The sequence below is a fragment of the Lissotriton helveticus genome, chromosome 6 (assembly GCF_964261635.1).
Source record: "Lissotriton helveticus chromosome 6, aLisHel1.1, whole genome shotgun sequence".
Classification (NCBI taxonomy): domain Eukaryota; kingdom Metazoa; phylum Chordata; class Amphibia; order Caudata; family Salamandridae; genus Lissotriton; species Lissotriton helveticus.
This window is the reverse complement of record NC_136067.1, coordinates 94,863,260-94,886,876: the sequence shown is the minus strand read 5'-3', so window position 1 is coordinate 94,886,876 and position 23,617 is coordinate 94,863,260. Positions and strand designations below refer to the sequence as shown.

At 39.9% G+C, this 23,617-nt stretch overlaps 1 protein-coding gene across 1 annotated transcript in view; it reads left to right on the top strand.

Moving 5' to 3' along the window:
- Positions 1-23,617, top strand: part of LOC144762274 (ATP-binding cassette sub-family C member 10-like) — a 1,353,417-nt gene that overhangs the window by 1,130,826 nt on the left and 198,974 nt on the right. The window contains exon 17 of the mRNA XM_078647416.1: positions 20,556-20,725. Coding sequence (XP_078503542.1) covers positions 20,556-20,725 — 170 coding nt within the window. The remainder of the gene's footprint in view (positions 1-20,555; positions 20,726-23,617) is intronic.

The window sequence follows — 23,617 nt, the reverse complement described above, 5'->3', positions numbered from 1 at the left end:
GATGCTCAGAAGATCATTCGCACTGGGGGTATGTGCCTGTGATTTCGATTTTCATAACAGCCCTTGTTCCCTAATTTTGGGAGGTGTGGTTAACCCTATCCACACTTCGGCATTGATAATATTAATCTGATGGACACAAATTGTTTTGCCTTTCATATTTTACTCATGGGTTTACTACTGGGACAACCTTACTATGCAGCTAATTCCGGAATAGACTTTAGAAATACTTTGAACACTATTTGAATTCCGGAATAGACTTTAGAAATACTTTGAACACTATTTGTGCTTCGGTATGTTGTATTCTAACAATCCACTATTTTCTTTTTTTGCGGTAGTTTAGAATCAGGGCACCTTTCACTGCCTAGCCAGCATGGTCTAACCCACATGACTGCTACTCTTTGCACCACATTTATTTTTATTATGCTTTGGATATATAGACACTGGGAGATTTTCTTTTTGGAACACTATATAGTCAAATGAAATATGGACAACTGTTGTCAAATGGCCTTGCCATTTCTGTATTCATACATCATTGATACACACTGCCTCGTGCAAGAACCATCACATTTTCCAACAGAAAAATACCAGTATTGTTAATATCAGTGCTATATAATCTTGCAGCCTTGAAAAAGTCCAGGAGGACAAAACACGTGTTGGCTGCGCTGTTTTGGACAAATACTGCATGAAAATCTATCTTCAAATTAACAACGTTGTGGAAGAATTTGACTAATTTCTACATAATTTTTATTAAGAATGGACTTAATGTTATAAACTGGGCTGTGTGTGCTGGAGTGCATTATTTCTTTGTGGATATAGCCCAGCACTTTGATAATAAGGTGCGGTTAATTGGGAACTAAGGTGGCTCGGTGCGCAGCACGACAGCACCACCATATGCTTGAATATCAGATATTGTGTTTCAACTTATTTATGGATTTATTATAGAAGTGCAGCTAATAGGGCGCAGTCACCGATTCTTGTAACTGTATCACTAAGAGTATAGTGGTGTAGAGGACAGTGGTGTAAAGTGCAGTGGCATTGAGTAGAGTAGCATTGAGTGCAGTGATGCAGATTAGAGTAGCATAGAGTGCAGAGGCGTAGAGTAATGCAGAGTGGATTTGATTTGATTTGGGGTTTTATAAAGCGCTCTTATGCCCTGAGGCATTTTGCATTTGATCTTAGCATTAGACAGTGCAGTAGTGACAGCAGTGTTTAACTGTGAGATATGTTATATGCGGTAAAGCCGAGTTTTTCTTTTTTTCTTTGAAGAAAGAAGAGTAGGGCCCATTTTTTAGATCAAGAGGAAGTTCATTCCAAAGGAGTGTGATGTTTTTCACAAAGCCTCTGCCACCTCAAGTGGTCAGTTTGTGTCGAGGCGCACCAACGGTTTTAGGCTGGAGCAGAGGGGTCTGTTAGGAATATACCAGCAAAATGTATTTTTCAGCTACTCAGGACCTGATCCAGCCAACATCTTATAGGCAATACATAGAGATTTAAAAGCAGCTCGATTTCTCTCTGGAAGCCAGTGGAGTTCATTCAGCGCTGGGATACAAGACTGAAATTTAGGCACATTTGTAAGAATTCTGGCTGGGGAAGTTTGTTCCGTTTTCAGTTTCTGCATAAGATTCACTAGCAGACTAAGATAGTGGCCATTGCAGTTGTCAATGCGTAAAAGTACTAATGCAATTACCTCTGTTTTCAGGAGATCATGAGGAATTAAATGTTTGATTTTCTCCAAGGTTTTTTAAGATAACAAATGAGTAAGAAATTACTGCATTAACATGGTTCTAATATGTTAATCTATTGCCCAGCAGGACTCCTATGTTCCTGACTTTATTCTTAGGGATGGGAGAGTGCCCATATAGTGGGGATAGCATGAAGGAGTGCAACAGGAGGTCATTTGTGCCCATCCAGTCGCTAACTGCAGACATACAGTTACAAAAAGGTTAATCAATGCCTTGATTAGAATCGGAGTGAGATACAATAGGAGTACAGAGGCATGGAGTGCAATGGTGTAGAGTAGAGTGGCATATAATGCAATGTTGTAGAGTGAAGTGGTGGAGTGTAGAGCAGTGTGGCATAGAGTTTAGTGGTGTAGAGTGCAGTGGCATAGAGTGGAGTTGTAGAGAGTAGAGTGGTGTAGAGTAGAGTGATGTAGAGTGCAGTGGAGTAGAGTGGTGTAGAGTGCAGTTTTGCAAACTAGAGTAGAGTAGCGTATAGTGCAAAGGCTGTAGAATGCAGTTGCATAGATTGCAGTGGCACAGAGTGGGAGTGGTGCAGAGTAGAGAAGAATGGTGTAGAGTGCAGTGGTGTACAGTGCACGGGCGTCTAGCGGAATGGTGACGAGCAGAGTGGAGTGGCGTACAATACAGTGTTGTATAGTTCAGTAGAGTGGCATAGAGTGCAGTGGCATGGAATGCAGTGGTGCAGAGTAGAGAGGTGTAAACTGGAGTGGCAAAGAGAAGACAGGTGTAGAATGCAGTGGCGTACATTGCAGTGGTGCAGAGTTTAGAAAAGTTGCGCAGAGTGGAGTGGTGCAGAGTAGAGTGATGTAGACTATGGCCAAGACAATTCTTTCATCCATATTCTCTGGGGCTACCCGAAAATCCAGGGCTATTGGGAGGCAATAGAGAAGGTAATGGCACAAGTAACACGATTTCCGATACCAGGAACTGCTAAAAAAAATGGTTTCTTCTCCACATATGAGAGAAGACAATGCCAAATACTTGCAGCTGTGGCTGTTGCTGGGTTTGGCCGTGGCGTAGTAAACTATGGCCAAACGATGGAGGGTGGATACACTACCACCCATCACAGACTGGACATAAGACATGGACTGGTACATGATGGCTGAAAAGGTTGCCTATGAGGGAAGATGCTATCCCAAGAAATGAGGAAAAATGTGGGGGGTGGAGAGGTTACCAGGGCCTCGAAAGGAACTTGAACCATCTATCTGATGCTGACTTATATATTGTCTTGATCTGAGGTGGGAGGAGTGAAGAAAAGGAATCTCTAGCTATGTCCCATTGAGAGAAAGGAAAATATATATCATGGCCGGATGATACAGGTGTAATTGTGACAGCTGTTGTTATACTGGTTTATAAAAAGGAAAGCCCAATAAAACGTGCTTTTTAAAAATAAAATTGGTTATCCAGACTTAAATGAAGGATTGAGAAGCAACACCGTTAAAAAAAGTGGCTTAAGAACATCCAACATAGTAAACACACAACCTCAGCCATAAATAAAGACCTCATGGAAGTCACAAGAAAAAAAGATGGGAAAAGGGAATTAGCTAGAACTCTGTCTGATAAGCAATAGAGCGAAGTATATGATAAAGCACAAACATCAGCTAGAAGATGCCATATTAGAGATAGACGCAGTACGAAATAGTCTCATATCTGTACAGAACACCTCTGAAAACAATGGAAGGGTTCTTGCTGGAGAAAACACAGAGCCTCGGGCATGGTAACACACTTATTATGGCATTGTCCCAAGTTAGAGAAGTACTCAGATTGGGGTCCTGAAAGAGGTTGAGAGGGTGTTTAGCCACTATCGAGAGAGAACCAGGGGCAGTGCTGTTAGGTCATCAAAACACAGGCATATAGGTATTTAAGAGGCAAATAACTGACAGTAGCCTTACCCGCGGCAACACAGGCCAAATTGCTAAAATGTAGAAATGTGTCTCCTCCAGACATGGTGCATTGACTAAACTGGCTGTGGCATATATTAGCCATGGAAGAAAATATCCAATTTCCGGAACATAAACAAAAGAACTGTCTAACAGACTGGGCACCTTATATCACAATGTTGGCGAAGGAATAACAAGAACTTCGCCAATCCAGATATATAAGAGCTCCTCATATCAGCCCTACTTCTACCTTGCTGTTATCTGAGGGAGAACAATCCTCCTCACCATGACAGTGAACATGAAGAGGCCTCTAACTATATATGGAAGTAGCTAAAAGGACCTCTGAAACACAGACTTTGTCATATACGTGCTGTAAATGCGTATCACCGGCTAAAGGGGGATGCTGGGAGAGGGTAAGTAATAGTAAGGGGAGGTAATAGTAGGTGGAAGCTTTGTTGTACTTTTTATAAAGTAAACACAGCACACCAATGGGCGGTAGATGTGGGCTGAGATATTTGTACATAACATATTAAGTAACCTACCACAAAATAATTCACTCTGTTATCCAAACCTGTTATTTATTTTTTCTAGGTTAAATCTTTTTACCACAGAGAGCATGTCAAGAGTTGCTTTCTATTTGAAACTGGGGAGTCTCTCTAAAGTATGCTCTTCTGTTGCCTGTCTAGCTGGAGATGTTCCTGTATGCCTTTATTCACACTGTCATAGTTAATAGGATGTTTCAAGAGTTAAGGTTTGTGATGAGACTGGTAGCCCCATTATAACCTCACAAGATTGTGTTCTTGGTCCTCCTGCCCCATCATAGCCTCACAAGATTGAGTTCTTGGTCCTCCTACCCCATTACAGCCGCATAAGATTGAGTTATTGGTCCTCCTACCCCTTATAGCCTCACAAGATTGAGTTCTTAGTCCTCCTACCCCATTACAGCCTCACAAGATTGAGTTCTTGGTCCTCCTACCCCATTACAGCCTCATAAGATTGAGTTATTGGTCCTCTTACCCCATTATAGCCTCACAAGCTTGAGTTTTTGGTCCTCCTACCCTCCTCAAAGAACAGCCTTCTTTAAGTTCCATTTCTCATACTCACCCCATACCCTTGTCCTTCAGACATCTTAGCATGCACCAACACTGGCAAACAATTATTTTGTGTTCTGGACACCACTGCCCCAACTGCATTTTTCTTATCATAAAGCTAAGCTGCTTAAGTGTTCTTCTCCAGGCTCCTCAATGGTACTTTGTTCTACTCCAGGCTGAGCTTTTTGCACTAATATTTTCTTGTGAACTAGGCCACATTACCTGGAAGACAGCCCTACTAGTATCAATTACTTCCAAGGTTTTGCCATCCAAAGAATTTTTTGTCATCTCTCACTAAGTCAAGGTGTCCTTCGGATCAGTGTTTAATTTGCAAAACATAAGTGTCAGGGCTCTTGTCAGGAGGCCACTGCAGCTAGCTCCTCCCATTGACCCTGCCAACGCTGCCAATGACAGTACCAACGCAACTGCTACCTCTCACACAATTCTGACTATTTCAGGCCTCCAAAGCTATAAATATAGTTTGGATGGCAGGTAAAAGTATTTTTTATGTATATTGATTTAACAATTAACTGCTGTGTTATTCTCTAAATCAGCCAGACTACGCCAACTTGTCACTGTCACAAGCACTGGTGCTGACTGTAACCACAGGCTCAAATTAAGCACTTCTTCGCATAGCACCTACTATTACTACTAAAGTTCTGACAGAGTTTCATCTGAACCATGCAACAGTTCTGCCTGCATTCATCCCGGTATTGTACTGCATTTTAGTAAATAAACTTAGCACAACGTGATTTTCCAGTACAACCCTCTTAGAAATGTCAGATCTTTGTTCAGACCTACTATGCATTTTCTCCTTGTAAAAAAGTGTCATAATTCATCGTTCCATGTGGTTTCCACCCCCCTCCTTCCATTGTTTTAACCTCAATATGGATATGATCCTTTTTCTCGTATTCTTCTTTACAGCTCCTACCTCTTCTAATCTTTATTCTCTCTTCTTTCCTCTTATCAAACTTTAATTTTCAATATCTTTGTACTGAATATAAGGTTTACGTCAAGGTTTCTTTTTGCTTTCATTGTTGAATTGTGCATAAGTATTGCTATTTACAGTATACCTTCTCTTTTTCTTTATATATTCTATTCTTTCTTTTTTCTTCAATTGGTTTCCATATTCAATATCTTCGTACGTAATATAACTTTTCTTCCCATGCTTTATTTTCTTATTGCCGCTGAATTTATTTGAAATACTAATGTTCACAATGTACAAAGTTTTCTTGGGTCACATATATCTAAATCACTCCTAACTCATAAATGTTCTGAAAAATTATCTCATGGAATGTCAGAGGCATGAATTCCCCCATTAAAAGACAGAGTGTGTGATCCCACTGATCAAAGTTAGATGCTAATTTTGTATTATTACAGGAAACTCATCTCACTGAAAGTGAATCACTAAAACTCAAAAGAAATTGGGTTGTTGAAGTTTTCTTCTCACCAGGCGATGGTAAAATTAACGGGGTTATAACTCTCTGCCACAAAACACTGAAGGCCCATCTTGTCTCTCAAGAATCTGACATAGAGGGAAGGTGGGTTTTCACAAATCTCTTGTTAGGACGGACTTCATTATCACTGCTCAATGTTTATGCCCCTACCAATGGAGACGTTCGTTTTTGGTCAAGCATCTCCCAACTGCTCCTCAAATATCCGTCAGAGAACTACATTCTTGCAGGTGATTGCAATCAAGTGATGGATCCATTCATAGACAGAAATTCTAACTCTCATTTTACCTCAAATGCAGCGCACAACGCTTTCATACAAACTATTGAACAAAAAAATGTATTAGACTCATGGCGCCTTTGCAATCCATCTACAAGAGAATACTCTTTTTTCTCTCATCCTCACCGAACATAATCCCGAATCGACCATATTTTTATTACACTGAACATTTCCCAATCCTTACTCTCTGCTGATATAGGCCCTATACATATTTCAGATCATGCTCCGGTTTCAATTCAGTTGGACGTTCTAAGCCACAACACATCTCCAAAAAAATGGCTCTTCAATAACTCTTTACTCCTTGATCCTAAATTTAAATCGTCTTTTGTATCCTTCTCTCAAGAGTTTTTCTCTATTAACCTAACGACAGATGTTTCTTTTCACACAGTATGGGATGCCTTCAAAGCTACTGCAAGAGACTTTATTATCAAACAAGCGCAAAGCTTTCAGCATAACACACAACACACTTCTTGATAAGGTTATAAAGCTTGAACACTCTTTTCATACCTCCAAATCAAAGGAATCTCTCAAGGATCTCATTAATGCAAAGATTGCATTTACTGAATCAACCACTAAACAGGCCTCCCTATATTTACTTAAATCCTATGGCAGCCAAAATAAGTCAGGCAAACTTCTGGCCAATTATTTGAAAATTAAACAACAAAAACTTCACATTGCTTCTATTACAGATGACAATCAAATTCCGAAACTTAAAGACCCTGAAATTCTCCAAGAATTTCTACACTTCTATAAGTCCCTTTACACACCAGAAAGCACACCTTCAGATACAGACCTTTCCCATTACTTTTCCACAATTAAAAAACACATCAATCCTCAGATGGATTTAAAAATCCTGGAATCTGACCTTACACAAGCTGAACTTCTTAACTCTCTGAGAACACATAAAAAAGACAAAGCCCCCGGCCCTGATGGCTTTACAGTGGAATTTTACCTACACTTTGCTCATTTATTACTCCCACACTTATATTCTCTTATTTCTTCCTTCATCACTTCACGTAAATTAATTGCCTCTTTTTCTGAATCTTTGATTTGTCTAATATCAAAAGCTGATAAGGACTTACGTTTTTGCAAAAGTTATAGACCCATTCCCTTAGTAAACATAGATTATATAATATTTTCCAAAGCTCTAGCTCTAAGACTAGAACCCCATCTTCCACTATTACTTGGTATGGAACAGCCAGGTTTTGTCAAAGGTCGCAGTATCACAGATAACACACGTCTGTTTTTTGACATTATATACGAATCATTACATTATTTGGATTCTCTGGCAGCAATTGCGTTAGACGCAGAAATAGCCTTTGATTGGGTTTATTGTCCATTTATCTTCCACACTCTCAAATGGTTCGGTGTTGGACCAAAAATTACATCCTTAATTGCCCTACTTTACTCAGATACCAAAGCTGCAATATCTATTATCTATTGCACCTCACTTAGCTACACATAACTCAGAAACTTTTCTCAACTCCACAATTTGGCATAATAAGCTGATCCTTTTTAAAGGGAAACTCAGATACTGGAAGGTATGGAGGAATAAAGGTCTACTTTGGGTGCACCAATTATTTGACCAAGGCTTACCTATTCAACTTACACAAGTGCAATCTCGTTATCACTTACCTCCTTCCTTTAAACCTAGATGTATGACTTTGCAGAGTACAATAACTCCACTCCCTTCACAATCCCATCCCTTATTCCCATGGCATAATCTCCTGCTCATAAACCCCAAAGCCTCCAATATTTATTCTCGTCTAATGACACCTCCCGATAATAGACAGAAAACTAAAGTAGAACTCTCATGGGATTCTCATCTGGAAGCGAATTGGCCCATTACTCTATGGAATAGAATTTGGATGAAACTCAGGAAATCTTCTAGAGCGGCCAGTACAACACAACCACTTTTCTTTATCTACAATCGTTTGTTTTTCACCCCTGTTCACCTACACAAGATACACAATACAAATCCTAACACATGTTGGACATGCGCCCGAGGTGACGCTGACTTCAAACACATGATATTTACATGCACACATGTTTTTAAATTTTGGAAACAAGTTTGGCACCAGATCAACGTTATTTTTCATACCAACATACCCCTCTCCCTTACTAACATTTTCCTAGGTAGTTTAGCACCAGAATGGGGGGAACATCAACCCCAACTAAGACTCATTGGCTTGTTACTTGCTGTAGCATTTCAACAGATTTAAAAAAATTGGAGAAGTGTGGCTCAATGGTTAGAGTATCTCAAAAAAAGAGAGTTTCCCAGGGACCGGAAAGGACTGGGTCAAAAGTTATATCAAAAAAGATTCCTTTCTGGGTACTTATTTTACCAGGTGACCATGAGGCCTATCCGTACCAATTGGCGGTATGTAACATTTACGTTTGGCAAATTCAAGAAGTCAAAATTTAAACCTCCACACTAGGATACTTTTGCTTTTTACTCAAAATTTATTTTATAGAAATTCGTATTTAGGCATTCATTTTAAATACAATGTATAATTTAAACACCGTGGTGCTCTGGTACAAGAATATATCTAGTAACTAACAATTCCGTATTACGGTTATCTAGCACAGAGTCACCACTTAATAATATGCATTCAGGAAAAATTAAAATACAATGATATCACAAATTAATAAAAAACATTTTATCACAGTTTTAAAAAAGTCCAAAAAGTCGACGCGTTTCGGTGCGTTTATTATACTGAGTGCACCTTCATCAGGACAGAATGAATTAAAAACAGGTATTCATCTTCTTTCTGAAAAAAAGTGAATAGAATGCATGTTAAAGGTGCGAAATTTCTAATTTGAGTTTTTTATCCTAGTGTATGGAACTTAATGTTATGAATTTGCGGCACACTTTCCTTACTTTAAATTTAAGAAAAGGTCGTCCTCCAAATGAGTTTCTGGGACGTTTTGTTCTCTGTTTATTCTGGTAGCACGTGTTTATTAATTCACGGCCGTCAGTGATCTATAGACATAATTTTCCTTATTAGTGATGTCTATACATTGTTTGCAATTTAAATTTACAACTCGATTGTGATTTAATAGACTGCACTTACTTATTTTAATATTCAGAAACATCTAATCACAATACCGGGATGAATGATGTCTTCTCCAGGAGGCGTATTTGTCTTCGAATATATACTCCCCTCTTGTGCGGTCTCCCGACAAAGCTCTTAAATAAGGGAAATATCACAAGTCTTATGAGATTTTTGACATGTTTTTGGCGGAACTGAATAACCAACATGCTGGTTTTCTACCTACCAGCTCTGTGAATCCTGTCAATTTCAAAGGCTTTTAGCTCATTAAGTGGATTTTGACGGTTCTAAGAATTGCTGTCGTTGCCCTCTCTCGTCAGCCGTGCTCCTTTTATTTAATTCCGAGCTGTTGGTTGGATGTGACAAGAGTATAGACTTTAATATAATGTAGACAGTTTGTACCTTGTCTTTACACTACATATATTCTTGTTATTCCCTGATAGTCTAATGTGGTCGTACTTTGCATTTATACCGACCCTTTTGGCATGACACTGCGTAAGCAACAAACTATTTTCTTGAATCCCCATTTACGTTGAGACTCTCCTGGTGTCATGTTTTGGATATGCGGGCACTCTTTAAATATGGGTAACAATATTTTCATAAGTCCCCGTTTAGATATTTGGAATATCCTCGTGCCTACATTTTAGTTATGCGAGCACTCTTTAAACGTGCACCGATGGAGTTTCCCCCGCCCTCTCCCTAAACCTGCGGGTTCTCTCTTCTCTATATTAAGCGTGCTTTCATTATTCTCATGCTGCTTTAACTCCGGGTAGCAAATTACCGGGAGCGTTCTTACCTAAAGTCGGGCTCGTACTTCCTTCGTGTGGCTGCCGTCCGCTTCACTGGAGATGACAACCACACGAAGGCTGCCGGGTACTATTTATACTGGAGGTAATTGAATGATTAGAGCCTCCGCTGCATATCCTCAAGCACTAAATGCCCTTAAATTGGTTCGTTTCGGCCATGATTGTAGTTATTTTAGTACAGCTTACGTCATACGACCCGGGCTCATTCTACCGGCACACCGGAAGTATTAAATGTTTGCTACGCTCGGCGGCCATATTAGTAGTTTATCGATCGTGCACTCGCAACTACGAGGTCAGAATTGCTGGACGCACGGCAAATTTAATAGCAAGCTCAGTTTTAACGGCGGCCATTATAGTATTATATATTCAGCGCGTAAATGAGTAAACTTACATGTAGATCGCCATGTCTGCTACAACTTATATTAAAATAGGAAAAACACATCTGTGTAGTGATTAGCTCTACACTTTTATCTAAGTTTGTTGAACTACGTATGCCTTAACGTGTGTTCACATTAATGTTGTTTATTCTAAGCATTTTCCAGCAATTTTGTTTTTTCGTCTTTCAGACAGTCACAATCCATTTTTTACAACCCATTTTTTACAAACAGGGCGTGCTTATGTCTAATAACACTGTAAATGCAAGCATTAGTACAATACAATATTATTTCTAGATATAAATACAGTACAGTATTATACATCGCTCTCTGTTAGAAAAAAAGGAGGAAAAATGTAGATAAGGCAAAATAATAGTGAAAACACAATACATCTAGATGCATTATTGCTATCATGCAGGAATGTCTCATGCTCTGATTATCAACAATTCTACCATATTTCATCTGCTTTAATGACTTTAATGCATGGCTATCTATACAGTCTCTTCAAGCAAGTACAGTTTGTTTGGCAGTTTCACGCACACTACATTTTATAGCCACCTTTGATCTCTCAGATCTGAATACTTCTGGTTGTCATAAAATCCCTAGCGATATCAGTTAATTCTCAACATTATCTGATTATTTTGTCCCACTCTTCACGGTTGTTTAGCCCCTGGTAGTAGGATTTGAATTTTGACATATAGAACTGTTCCCTCAGTTTGCGCTTTTTGTTGGCATCTCCACCTCTCACAGAGGTTTTGATTTTTTCCAGAATGAACCAATTTAAATCATCTAGTTTATGGTTCTCTGCCATCCAATGATCCACTAATGGTGCATTTTGCTTTTTGAGTCTTATTGCTGATCGGTGTTCTGTCAGCCGCAATCGTATTTCTCTTCCTGTTTCTCCTATGTAACATTTGTTACAGGGGCAGAGGATTAGGTATACCACATTGGAGGTCCGGCAATTAACATGCTCGTTCATCTAATGGGTAACCCCATTCACTTCTACTTTATCAGATTTTATGATACCTTTGCAGTGTGTACAGGTCCCACACGGCAAATTCCCTCTAATAGGAGTACCATTGAGGACATTTCTCTGTCCATTTCTTTTAGGTTCTTGATATGTATGCACTAACTGGTTTCTGATAGTTCTATTTCTTCGGAAGGCATAAGTGGGTTTCGCTAACGGGGTGGCTCCCGTTTTATTTAGAATTCCCCAGTTTTTATTTATCAAATTCTTTACTTTATTGCTAAAACTATTGTAATCGGATACCATAATTATATCGTTCTTCTGTTGTTTAGAATTCTCAGTTGTTTCAAAAAGGCTCTCTCGATTATAATATTTAGCACGCTTGTAAGCTTGTTTTATCAAGCGTTTGGGGTAGCCTCGCAGTGTGAGTTTTTCTGTTAACATCTTTGCATGTTTCTCATAGGTGTCTCTATCACTGCAATTTCGTCTAATCCGTAAGAACTGGCTAAAAGGTATGCCATCTTTTTGGCATTTGGGATGGTAACTGGAGTGGTGTAACAAAGTGTTTCTATCTGTGGGTTTCACAAATAGTTCCACGCTTAATGCTTGGTTTTTTGCATAAATTTTAATATCTAAAAAATCCACAGTAGATTGACTCTTATTAAAAGTGAATTTCAGGTTTGGGTCACCACAATTTATCCATTCAAGGAAATGATCAAGATCTTCCTCCGTACCGTCCCATATAAAGAAAATGTCGTCTATAAATCTAGACCATACTTTGACATTTTCAAAATATGGGCACATCTCATTGTATACATGTTTGGACTCAAAGTTACCTACATAAAGGCAGGCGAGACTGGGAGCACAGGTGGCTCCCATGCTGGTGCCCTTAATTTGGCAATAGTAGTCTTGTTTAAACAGAAAAATGTTATTTTTAAGAATAATTTCAATACAGTCCAAAATAAAAGTATTCTGAGCATTTAAATCGCCCAAGTCATTTTTTAGTATCTCCTCCATCATTTTCACCGTATCCTCCTGGGGGATATTCGTATATAACGCTTCAATGTCCATACATACTAGCCATTGGGTTTCCTTATTAAAACTTAATCCCTCTATTTTGGAGATCATGTGGGTTGTGTCTTTTATAAAGGACGGTAATTCTGCCACCAAAGGCTGAATAAAATGGTCCACATATTTGCTGAGGGGCTCTGTTAAGGACTCTATACCAGAAACTATTGGCCGCATTGGTGGATCTTCTAAGTTTTTGTGGACTTTTGGAAGTCCATACATAGCTGGGACTTTTGGATTTTCATTGATGAGGAAGCGGTATTCTTCCTCACATATTACACTATCCTCTTTGGCAAAGTCTACCAATGTCTTGACTTTTTTCTTCAGGTTTTCCCATTCTTTAGTATTACTGGGTCTGTAATGCATTTCGTTGTTAAGGAGTTTGTACATTCTAGATTCATAGTCGTCCGTGTTGAGGATGACTATGCTCCCTCACTTATCTCCTGATTTTATTGTTATATCATCATAGGATGACAGTGATTTTAACGCTTCCCTTTCTAGTTTAGATAGGTTATTCTGTGTCCACACTTTTGTATCCAGTAGTTTCTCTAAGCCCATTGTTACCACTTTTTCAAAGGTATCGACCTCCGGACCCACCATGTTAGCATTAGGTGTCCAGTTAGATAGTGGTTTAAGGCCTGATTTGTTGTTGATCACTCTATTGTCTTTCCCCTCAAAGAATTTTTTAAGACGAATTTTCCTAAAAAGGTCCCTGACATCCCTCTCTATGTTAAATCTGCTACCTGTGGTGCTAGGTGCAAAGCCAAGACCTTTCTCTAGTACTTTTATTTCATGCACAGTGAGTGTTTTATTTGATAGATTTATGATTGGGGCTTTTTGGGTCAGTGGTTCCGTTTTATCGTTTCTTGGGTCTTTTTGATCTAATCCCAATCCCAATCTTTTTGACTGCGGGTTCGCATGTAGGGTCTCCTCATGGTCCCCCCTGTCTGTCGATTTCCCTGACGTCCCCTCCCCCGGGTTCTGAAACCCCTCTGCTGGCGTCTCTGTTGCTGACCTAAAAAAGCCGGTTGGTACTCTCTATTTGAGCCCTGTGCTCCCTCTCTGTCCTCTGTCCTATTTCTGGGGTCTGGGTTTCTCTCCCCCTCTGAATCCGAGCTATTATATGATGTATCAGAGAAGGGGACGTCAGGGAAATCGACAGACAGGGGGGACCATGAGGAGACCCTACATGCGAACCCGCAGTCAAAAAGATTGGGATTGGGATTAGATCAAAAAGACCCAAGAAACGATAAAACGGAACCACTGACCCAAAAAGCCCCAATCATAAATCTATCAAATAAAACACTCACTGTGCATGAAATAAAAGTACTAGAGAAAGGTCTTGGCTTTGCACCTAGCACCACAGGTAGCAGATTTAACATAGAGAGGGATGTCAGGGACCTTTTTAGGAAAATTCGTCTTAAAAAATTCTTTGAGGGGAAAGACAATAGAGTGATCAACAACAAATCAGGCCTTAAACCACTATCTAACTGGACACCTAATGCTAACATGGTGGGTCCGGAGGTCGATACCTTTGAAAAAGTGGTAACAATGGGCTTAGAGAAACTACTGGATACAAAAGTGTGGACACAGAATAACCTATCTAAACTAGAAAGGGAAGCGTTAAAATCACTGTCATCCTATGATGATATAACAATAAAATCAGGAGATAAGGGAGGGAGCATAGTCATCCTCAACACGGACGACTATGAATCTAGAATGTACAAACTCCTTAACAACGAAATGCATTACAGACCCAGTAATACTAAAGAATGGGAAAACCTGAAGAAAAAAGTCAAGACATTGGTAGACTTTGCCAAAGAGGATAGTGTAATATGTGAGGAAGAATACCGCTTCCTCATCAATGAAAATCCAAAAGTCCCAGCTATGTATGGACTTCCAAAAGTCCACAAAAACTTAGAAGATCCACCAATGCGGCCAATAGTTTCTGGTATAGAGTCCTTAACAGAGCCCCTCAGCAAATATGTGGACCATTTTATTCAGCCTTTGGTGGCAGAATTACCGTCCTTTATAAAAGACACAACCCACATGATCTCCAAAATAGAGGGATTAAGTTTTAATAAGGAAACCCAATGGCTAGTATGTATGGACATTGAAGCGTTATATACGAATATCCCCCAGGAGGATACGGTGAAAATGATGGAGGAGATACTAAAAAATGACTTGGGCGATTTAAATGCTCAGAATACTTTTATTTTGGACTGTATTGAAATTATTCTTAAAAATAACATTTTTCTGTTTAAACAAGACTACTATTGCCAAATTAAGGGCACCAGCATGGGAGCCACCTGTGCTCCCAGTCTCGCCTGCCTTTATGTAGGTAACTTTGAGTCCAAACATGTATACAATGAGATGTGCCCATATTTTGAAAATGTCAAAGTATGGTCTAGATTTATAGACGACATTTTCTTTATATGGGACGGTACGGAGGAAGATCTTGATCATTTCCTTGAATGGATAAATTGTGGTGACCCAAACCTGAAATTCACTTTTAATAAGAGTCAATCTACTGTGGATTTTTTAGATATTAAAATTTATGCAAAAAACCAAGCATTAAGCGTGGAACTATTTGTGAAACCCACAGATAGAAACACTTTGTTACACCACTCCAGTTACCATCCCAAATGCCAAAAAGATGGCATACCTTTTAGCCAGTTCTTACGGATTAGACGAAATTGCAGTGATAGAGACACCTATGAGAAACATGCAAAGATGTTAACAGAAAAACTCACACTGCGAGGCTACCCCAAACGCTTGATAAAACAAGCTTACAAGCGTGCTAAATATTATAATCGAGAGAGCCTTTTTGAAACAACTGAGAATTCTAAACAACAGAAGAACGATATAATTATGGTATCCGATTACAATAGTTTTAGCAATAAAGTAAAGAATTTGATAAATAAAAACTGGGGAATTCTAAATAAAACGGGAGCCACCCCGTTAGCGAAACCCACTTATGCCTTCCGAAGAAATAGAACTATCAGAAACCAGTTAGTGCATACATATCAAGAACCTAAAAGAAATGGACAGAGAAATGTCCTCAATGGTACTCCTATTAGAGGGAATTTGCCGTGTGGGACCTGTACACACTGCAAAGGTATCATAAAATCTGATAAAGTAGAAGTGAATGGGGTTACCCATTGGATGAACGAGCATGTTAATTGCCGGACCTCCAATGTGGTATACCTAATCCTCTGCCCCTGTAACAAATGTTACATAGGAGAAACAGGAAGAGAAATACGATTGCGGCTGACAGAACACCGATCAGCAATAAGACTCAAAAAGCAAAATGCACCATTAGTGGATCATTGGATGGCAGAGAACCATAAACTAGATGATTTAAATTGGTTCATTCTGGAAAAAATCAAAACCTCTGTGAGAGGTGGAGATGCCAACAAAAAGCGCAAACTGAGGGAACAGTTCTATATGTCAAAATTCAAATCCTACTACCAGGGGCTAAACAACCGTGAAGAGTGGGACAAAATAATCAGATAATGTTGAGAATTAACTGATATCGCTAGGGATTTTATGACAACCAGAAGTATTCAGATCTGAGAGATCAAAGGTGGCTATAAAATGTAGTGTGCGTGAAACTGCCAAACAAACTGTACTTGCTTGAAGAGACTGTATAGATAGCCATGCATTAAAGTCATTAAAGCAGATGAAATATGGTAGAATTGTTGATAATCAGAGCATGAGACATTCCTGCATGATAGCAATAATGCATCTAGATGTATTGTGTTTTCACTATTATTTTGCCTTATCTACATTTTTCCTCCTTTTTTTCTAACAGAGAGCGATGTATAATACTGTACTGTATTTATATCTAGAAATAATATTGTATTGTACTAATGCTTGCATTTACAGTGTTATTAGACATAAGCACGCCCTGTTTGTAAAAAATGGGTTGTAAAAAATGGATTGTGACTGTCTGAAAGACGAAAAAACAAAATTGCTGGAAAATGCTTAGAATAAACAACATTAATGTGAACACACGTTAAGGCATACGTAGTTCAACAAACTTAGATAAAAGTGTAGAGCTAATCACTACACAGATGTGTTTTTCCTATTTTAATATAAGTTGTAGCAGACATGGCGATCTACATGTAAGTTTACTCATTTACGCGCTGAATATATAATACTATAATGGCCGCCGTTAAAACTGAGCTTGCTATTAAATTTGCCGTGCGTCCAGCAATTCTGACCTCGTAGTTGCGAGTGCACGATCGATAAACTACTAATATGGCCGCCGAGCGTAGCAAACATTTAATACTTCCGGTGTGCCGGTAGAATGAGCCCGGGTCGTATGACGTAAGCTGTACTAAAATAACTACAATCATGGCCGAAACGAACCAATTTAAGGGCATTTAGTGCTTGAGGATATGCAGCGGAGGCTCTAATCATTCAATTACCTCCAGTATAAATAGTACCCGGCAGCCTTCGTGTGGTTGTCATCTCCAGTGAAGCGGACGGCAGCCACACGAAGGAAGTACGAGCCCGACTTTAGGTAAGAACGCTCCCGGTAATTTGCTACCCGGAGTTAAAGCAGCATGAGAATAATGAAAGCACGCTTAATATAGAGAAGAGAGAACCCGCAGGTTTAGGGAGAGGGCGGGGGAAACTCCATCGGTGCACGTTTAAAGAGTGCTCGCATAACTAAAATGTAGGCACGAGGATATTCCAAATATCTAAACGGGGACTTATGAAAATATTGTTACCCATATTTAAAGAGTGCCCGCATATCCAAAACATGACACCAGGAGAGTCTCAACGTAAATGGGGATTCAAGAAAATAGTTTGTTGCTTACGCAGTGTCATGCCAAAAGGGTCGGTATAAATGCAAAGTACGACCACATTAGACTATCAGGGAATAACAAGAATATATGTAGTGTAAAGACAAGGTACAAACTGTCTACATTATATTAAAGTCTATACTCTTGTCACATCCAACCAACAGCTCGGAATTAAATAAAAGGAGCACGGCTGACGAGAGAGGGCAACGACAGCAATTCTTAGAACCGTCAAAATCCACTTAATGAGCTAAAAGCCTTTGAAATTGACAGGATTCACAGAGCTGGTAGGTAGAAAACCAGCATGTTGGTTATTCAGTTCCTCCAAAAACATGTCAAAAATCTCATAAGACTTGTGATATTTCCCTTATTTAAGAGCTTTGTCGGGAGACCGCACAAGAGGGGAGTATATATTCGAAGAAAAATACGCCTCCTGGAGAAGACATCATTCATCCCGGTATTGTGATTAGATGTTTCTGAATATTAAAATAAGTAAGTGCAGTCTATTAAATCACAATCGAGTTGTAAATTTAAATTGCAAACAATGTATAGACATCACTAATAAGGAAAATTATGTCTATAGATCACTGACGGCCGTGAATTAATAAACACGTGCTACCAGAATAAACAGAGAACAAAACGTCCCAGAAACTCATTTGGAGGACGACCTTTTCTTAAATTTAAAGTAAGGAAAGTGTGCCGCAAATTCATAACATTAAGTTCCATACACTAGGATAAAAAACTCAAATTAGAAATTTCGCACCTTTAACATGCATTCTATTCACTTTTTTTCAGAAAGAAGATGAATACCTGTTTTTAATTCATTCTGTCCTGATGAAGGTGCACTCAGTATAATAAACGCACCGAAACGCGTCGACTTTTTGGACTTTTTTAAAACTGTGATAAAATGTTTTTTATTAATTTGTGATATCATTGTATTTTAATTTTTCCTGAATGCATATTATTAAGTGGTGACTCTGTGCTAGATAACCGTAATACGGAATTGTTAGTTACTAGATATATTCTTGTACCAGAGCACCACGGTGTTTAAATTATACATTGTATTTAAAATGAATGCCTAAATACGAATTTCTATAAAATAAATTTTGAGTAAAAAGCAAAAGTATCCTAGTGTGGAGGTTTAAATTTTGACTTCTTGAATTTGCCAAACGTAAATGTTACATACCGCCAATTGGTACGGATAGGCCTCAATGGTTAGAGTGGCAGACCCTGATGCAGAGGTCTAGCCCGGGACCAGGGTTCAATTCCCCGCCTCGGCGGGTCTTGGGCTCAAACATTCTCGCCTCGGTACCTATTCCATTCATGGAGTCCCACTCTGCAACTCTGGGCAATAGCTTGCTTAATCTCCACAACGCTAAGGATGCCTGGCCTCCACCTTGGGGGTGCCCAAGAGTGGACACCTCACAGGGAAAGCCAGGATGTGTTCCACAGCGGTATTCGTACAAGCGCCTTGAGACCCTTGCGGGTGAGTAGTGCGCTATACAAGTATCAATTTACATTTACATTTTACTCTTCAAAACTATCCTATTTAGCATGGTGGTATGCAGTATGCCATAACCATCGTTTAGATAGAGCCCTTGTCTAACCTATCTCTTTAGCTACGAAGAGATTACACCTCTGGTCTCCTCTCACGCATTTTCTGAATACAACAGCAAATAACACTTCTTCACCAGTTCCTTCAATGCAAGAAGTTACCAAGCCTCCCTGACTTCCTACTGTTTGTTTTCACATAATTGTGCTCAATTTATCACTTCCTATTACACCCTTTCAATTGTATAATTTTTGACATGTACTACTACTTACAATATCTATGAACCTTTGAATGTATTCATATCATTCCTTAAGTTATATTATTATTACCTTGAAGATTTTTGTATATCAATACTATCCTTAAGTATCCTTTTCTGTTTAATATGCATCGGTAAGTGATTGCCTGTTTGAAGTAATGTTTTTTGCAATAACCTTAATTTCTAAATAAACCTTTACTTGAACTGAAAAAAGTGTCATAATTCTTCCTGCCAGGAATTTATATAGAAATTTATGATTTTTGATGATCATGAGCCAGGCAAAAGCAGCACCAATTCCTTTCAGAGACACATATCCATTGCAACACTTTGTAGAGCAGTTAAGTGGGCCTAGCCAGGCATGTTGTTTTATAATCATTGTGTTATGACTTGAGTGTTGCTGTACACCCTTTCCTTAGTAACACCTTCCCTGCTGCTCAGTCAGGGTGAGTGCTGGAGTGCTTGGTAATGTAGTAGAATGCTGAATGCTTGGTGATGTCATGAAATGCCTGGGTTAATGGTGAGGTACTGAGTATCGGGTGGGGCGTGCAGGCTGAGCAGCAAGGAGGCTGCTTCTGGTGGGGCTATCTTCTATATAATTACCTGAAGCAAAGAAAAGAAAAAGCTGTTTTCTATCAGGTTCTAAGCAGTCTATTTAAGTGATACCTTTTCAGCATATGATGTATCCACCTCCAAGTGTGGTTTATAATCAGGGTCCCAACTAGTTGCGAAGGAATGGTGGTGCAGGATGAAAGTGGAATAGTAACTTTGGGTGATTCAGGTTTTGGTGTTCCCTGCTCTTGTTCCTTAACAACACCCACCCAACCATCCTTTCAGAGTATATGCTAAAAATGTACACATCAGAAAAGACTATGTTGGTGTTGATGGGATCAGTTGGGGGGAACACTGGTTAGACAGAGACTTCTCAAATAGAGGGATACCCTTCCTGTGGATTACCACTAAAAGAACTGCTTGTGGTTCTATCAGTGGCTGCAGGTACTTGCTAGTCAGAGGAAGAGCAAGAAATGTAATTGTTCTTCTTCTGTCTATCATGAGTAGTGAATATTTTGGATTCTGTTTATTGTTAATATGTAGAAACATTTGATCCTGTTCTGATATCCTCTCCAAGAAAGGTTAGGGGATTCTCTCATAATTACTTGTGGCACTACTCAATTCTACTCTATATTAGGCCAATAAATCTATGATCGTTGCTCTGGTCTCCTGCAGGTTTGAGAAGGAGAATGAGGAGCACTTGGAGAGAAACCAGCGTTGTAGGTTTGCCAGTGACACAGCCATGCAGTGGCTGGATATCCGCCTGCAGATGATTGGCGTCATTGTCATCACAGCTGTTGCGGTAATCGGCATCATTCAGCGCGAGATGGAATCCGGCAGTCCAGGTATTTTCTCGTTATTAATACCCCCTCTTCTCCTCCAGGAGGGTAGACACCTTGGAACGTCACTTACACCATTGTTCCCAGAGAAGCAGGGTTGAAAGCTTTGCATCTACCTTGTGGGTTGTGCTACCTGCTTATCATCTTGACCTCATCCACTATGCTTTTTTAGTTTAGTGTACTAGGTGCAGGTTGAACACATAGTGCTTGTTTAAAAGTGTTTAAACGGTGCAAGTTAAAAATGTCAAGCACTGTGTTTTGGGAACATTTCTTTAAAAAGAATATTATGCATGACTTAAGGTCATCATCAGGACAAGGGAATACAAGGAAGATGATTGCTGCCTAATTGGGAAGAAGGTGAGAGTTACCCCTGCCATTGAATAGATTTAGATCAATGCAGGTAAACTTTGGGTATGCGTTATAAGGTACCTGAAGGAAATCCAAGGCATGTGAAACAAACCTCTGGAGTGTATATGCCTGGAGCTGGTCTAGCCCAGCTGGTCACCAAGGAGAAGGGAGAGGGTCCACAAGCTGTCTTTCGAGGTATGACCGATATTGAAACAAGGATGTAGTTGTTTAAAAGGACATTGGTGAATATGGCTTAAAGGAGAAGCACATCCATATGTGGCAGATATTATAATCCAAACAATTAACTTGGGTCTCCAAATGACCTGGAATGAATCAGAGCTCACGGAGTAGGGCTTTTTACTTGCAGCATGTCCTGAATGAGCGCCTGATACATTTTGCCATGATTTTCCACTGCTTGTATTATAAATTAAATGTTCGTGCATAATATTCTTTTCAAAATATTCCTTCAAAAAACGCTGGTTCACATATCCACGTGCTTCACTTACATTTTTCCATGAACACAGTGTGTTCACCTAGTACACAACTAAAACACCATGATTGATACAGCTTCATAACCCATTGAAAAGTATAAATCTATGCTTCTTTCTTTATTATATAGCTACGTTGAAACAGAAAATTAGGAATATGTGTTTTGTGTAATTAATTTACTTTCTAAATTGTATTCCCTCATTGACTCCCATTGAAACATTGTTGTATGATACTGCATAAATACTTTACACATTGCCTCTAAGTTTAACCTGACTGCTTTTTGTGGGTATGTAACGTTTACAACAAAATTTTTACAACGCACTACCATTACAACGCAGGTATTACCACGCATACCATTACAACCCATTGCGCTGGGGGGCGCTCTAGGATAGGGAATAAGTTTAATTTTCTATCCAACACCTTCCCTAGTGTCCACGGGGACTGGAGTTGGAATAGAAAATTATACTTACCACTATCCAGCACCTCTAAGCGCTATGCGTTGTAATGGTATGCGTGGTAAAAACCGCGTTGTAAAGGTATGCGTGGTAAAAGTATGCGTTGTAACGTCATACATCCCTTTTTGTGCCATGATACCCAGGATTAAGCACAGGTTAATTTAGTGACTTTTTATGGTTCACCCTGAAAGGTATTGTAGCTGTTGATTGACCACAGCCTACACCCCAGTCAACCAACAACCACATTTCTCACATTGGTGGTCAGTGGTGTGGATCAGGAGTAGGTTTGTGCAGTACCATACAGTGATTTGTGTAGCACAAAATCCCAGGTAAATAATTGGATACAAACTCAACCCTTTTTAAATTCTCTTTAGTCTCCTTTGGCAGTTTTTTGCTTTGTTAAATTTCAGTAACCGTACCCTCCTCTTCGACTACGGAGATAGAGCTGATTAATGTTGACAACCTCTCTATTCCTGAGCTGCAAAGCTGTGCCAGGAAAAGGGGTTGAATTTGGGCAGGAAAGCTTAGAAGGTGGGTCTACAGATTGCTCTCCTGGCCTATGAGGAAGTCAAGAGGCTGCAGGCAACAACAGTTGAGGATGATCCTGAGGGGGACCTGGATTTGACTGAGGATGATGATCAGGACCCAGAGGGGTACCCCTAGCTGTAGGAAGAGCGCCACTGCCCCCAGAGATGAACCAGGATGCCTAGGATGGGACAGGTAGCAGTGTGTCTTCGAGTGGCCTGTCACCAGAGACGTTGGAGGACAAGAGGGAGGAGAGGAAGGTCAAGCTCAACCTGGAGCTGACCAAGCTAAAACTAGAAAAGGAGAAGGCTCGAGGTTGAGAGTGCCTTGGGAAAGAAGAAGGCTGAGGGGGAGAGGGCCTTATCTGAAAGAAAAACTACTGTTGGAACATGAGAAGAGCTTGATGAAGCGGGAGCTAAAGGCAAGGTAGTCTAGAAGGCCCACCAGTGTTGGTGGCAGCATACTAACAGAGTCTGCTGGAGAGGTGAGAGTCCACATACCCCAAGAGCTGATGCCTATCTATACTAACTATGTGGTGGGAAGTGATACAGACAAGTGGTTTTCTGATAATGAAGTTGCACTCAGAGTACACAACGTTCCAGAGGAATACTCGGATGGGGTGCAGTGGGGTTGAAGCCTGTGAAAACACATGCCCACGATGGTGAGGGATACACATCTCGCCCTAGAGACAGAAGATCAGACTAGGAATGCCCCCAAGAAGGCAATATGTGTTCCAAAGTTTGGGCTGACCCCTGAGAAGTATCGTCAGAGGTTCAGGGACAGACACAAGCTCCCAATCCAGCCCGGGGTGGATTTCCTAGATTATGCCAGCAAAGCACTGAAGGGTTCAGGAGGGGTAGCAAAGTGAATGATTTTACTGGGCTGTAAAACCTAATTTTGAATGACAACACATTCAATATTGGTTTTACAGAGCTGCACAAACCACATGGTAGATAAAAAGCTTGCTCTTCTCAGGAAAGTTGCCGAGGAGTCGGACCTCTGGGTCAGCACCAGACCAAAAAGGCACCTGGGAGTGACCCCCCTAGAGGGGTGATGTTGGTTCCACCTAGCAGAGTGAGGG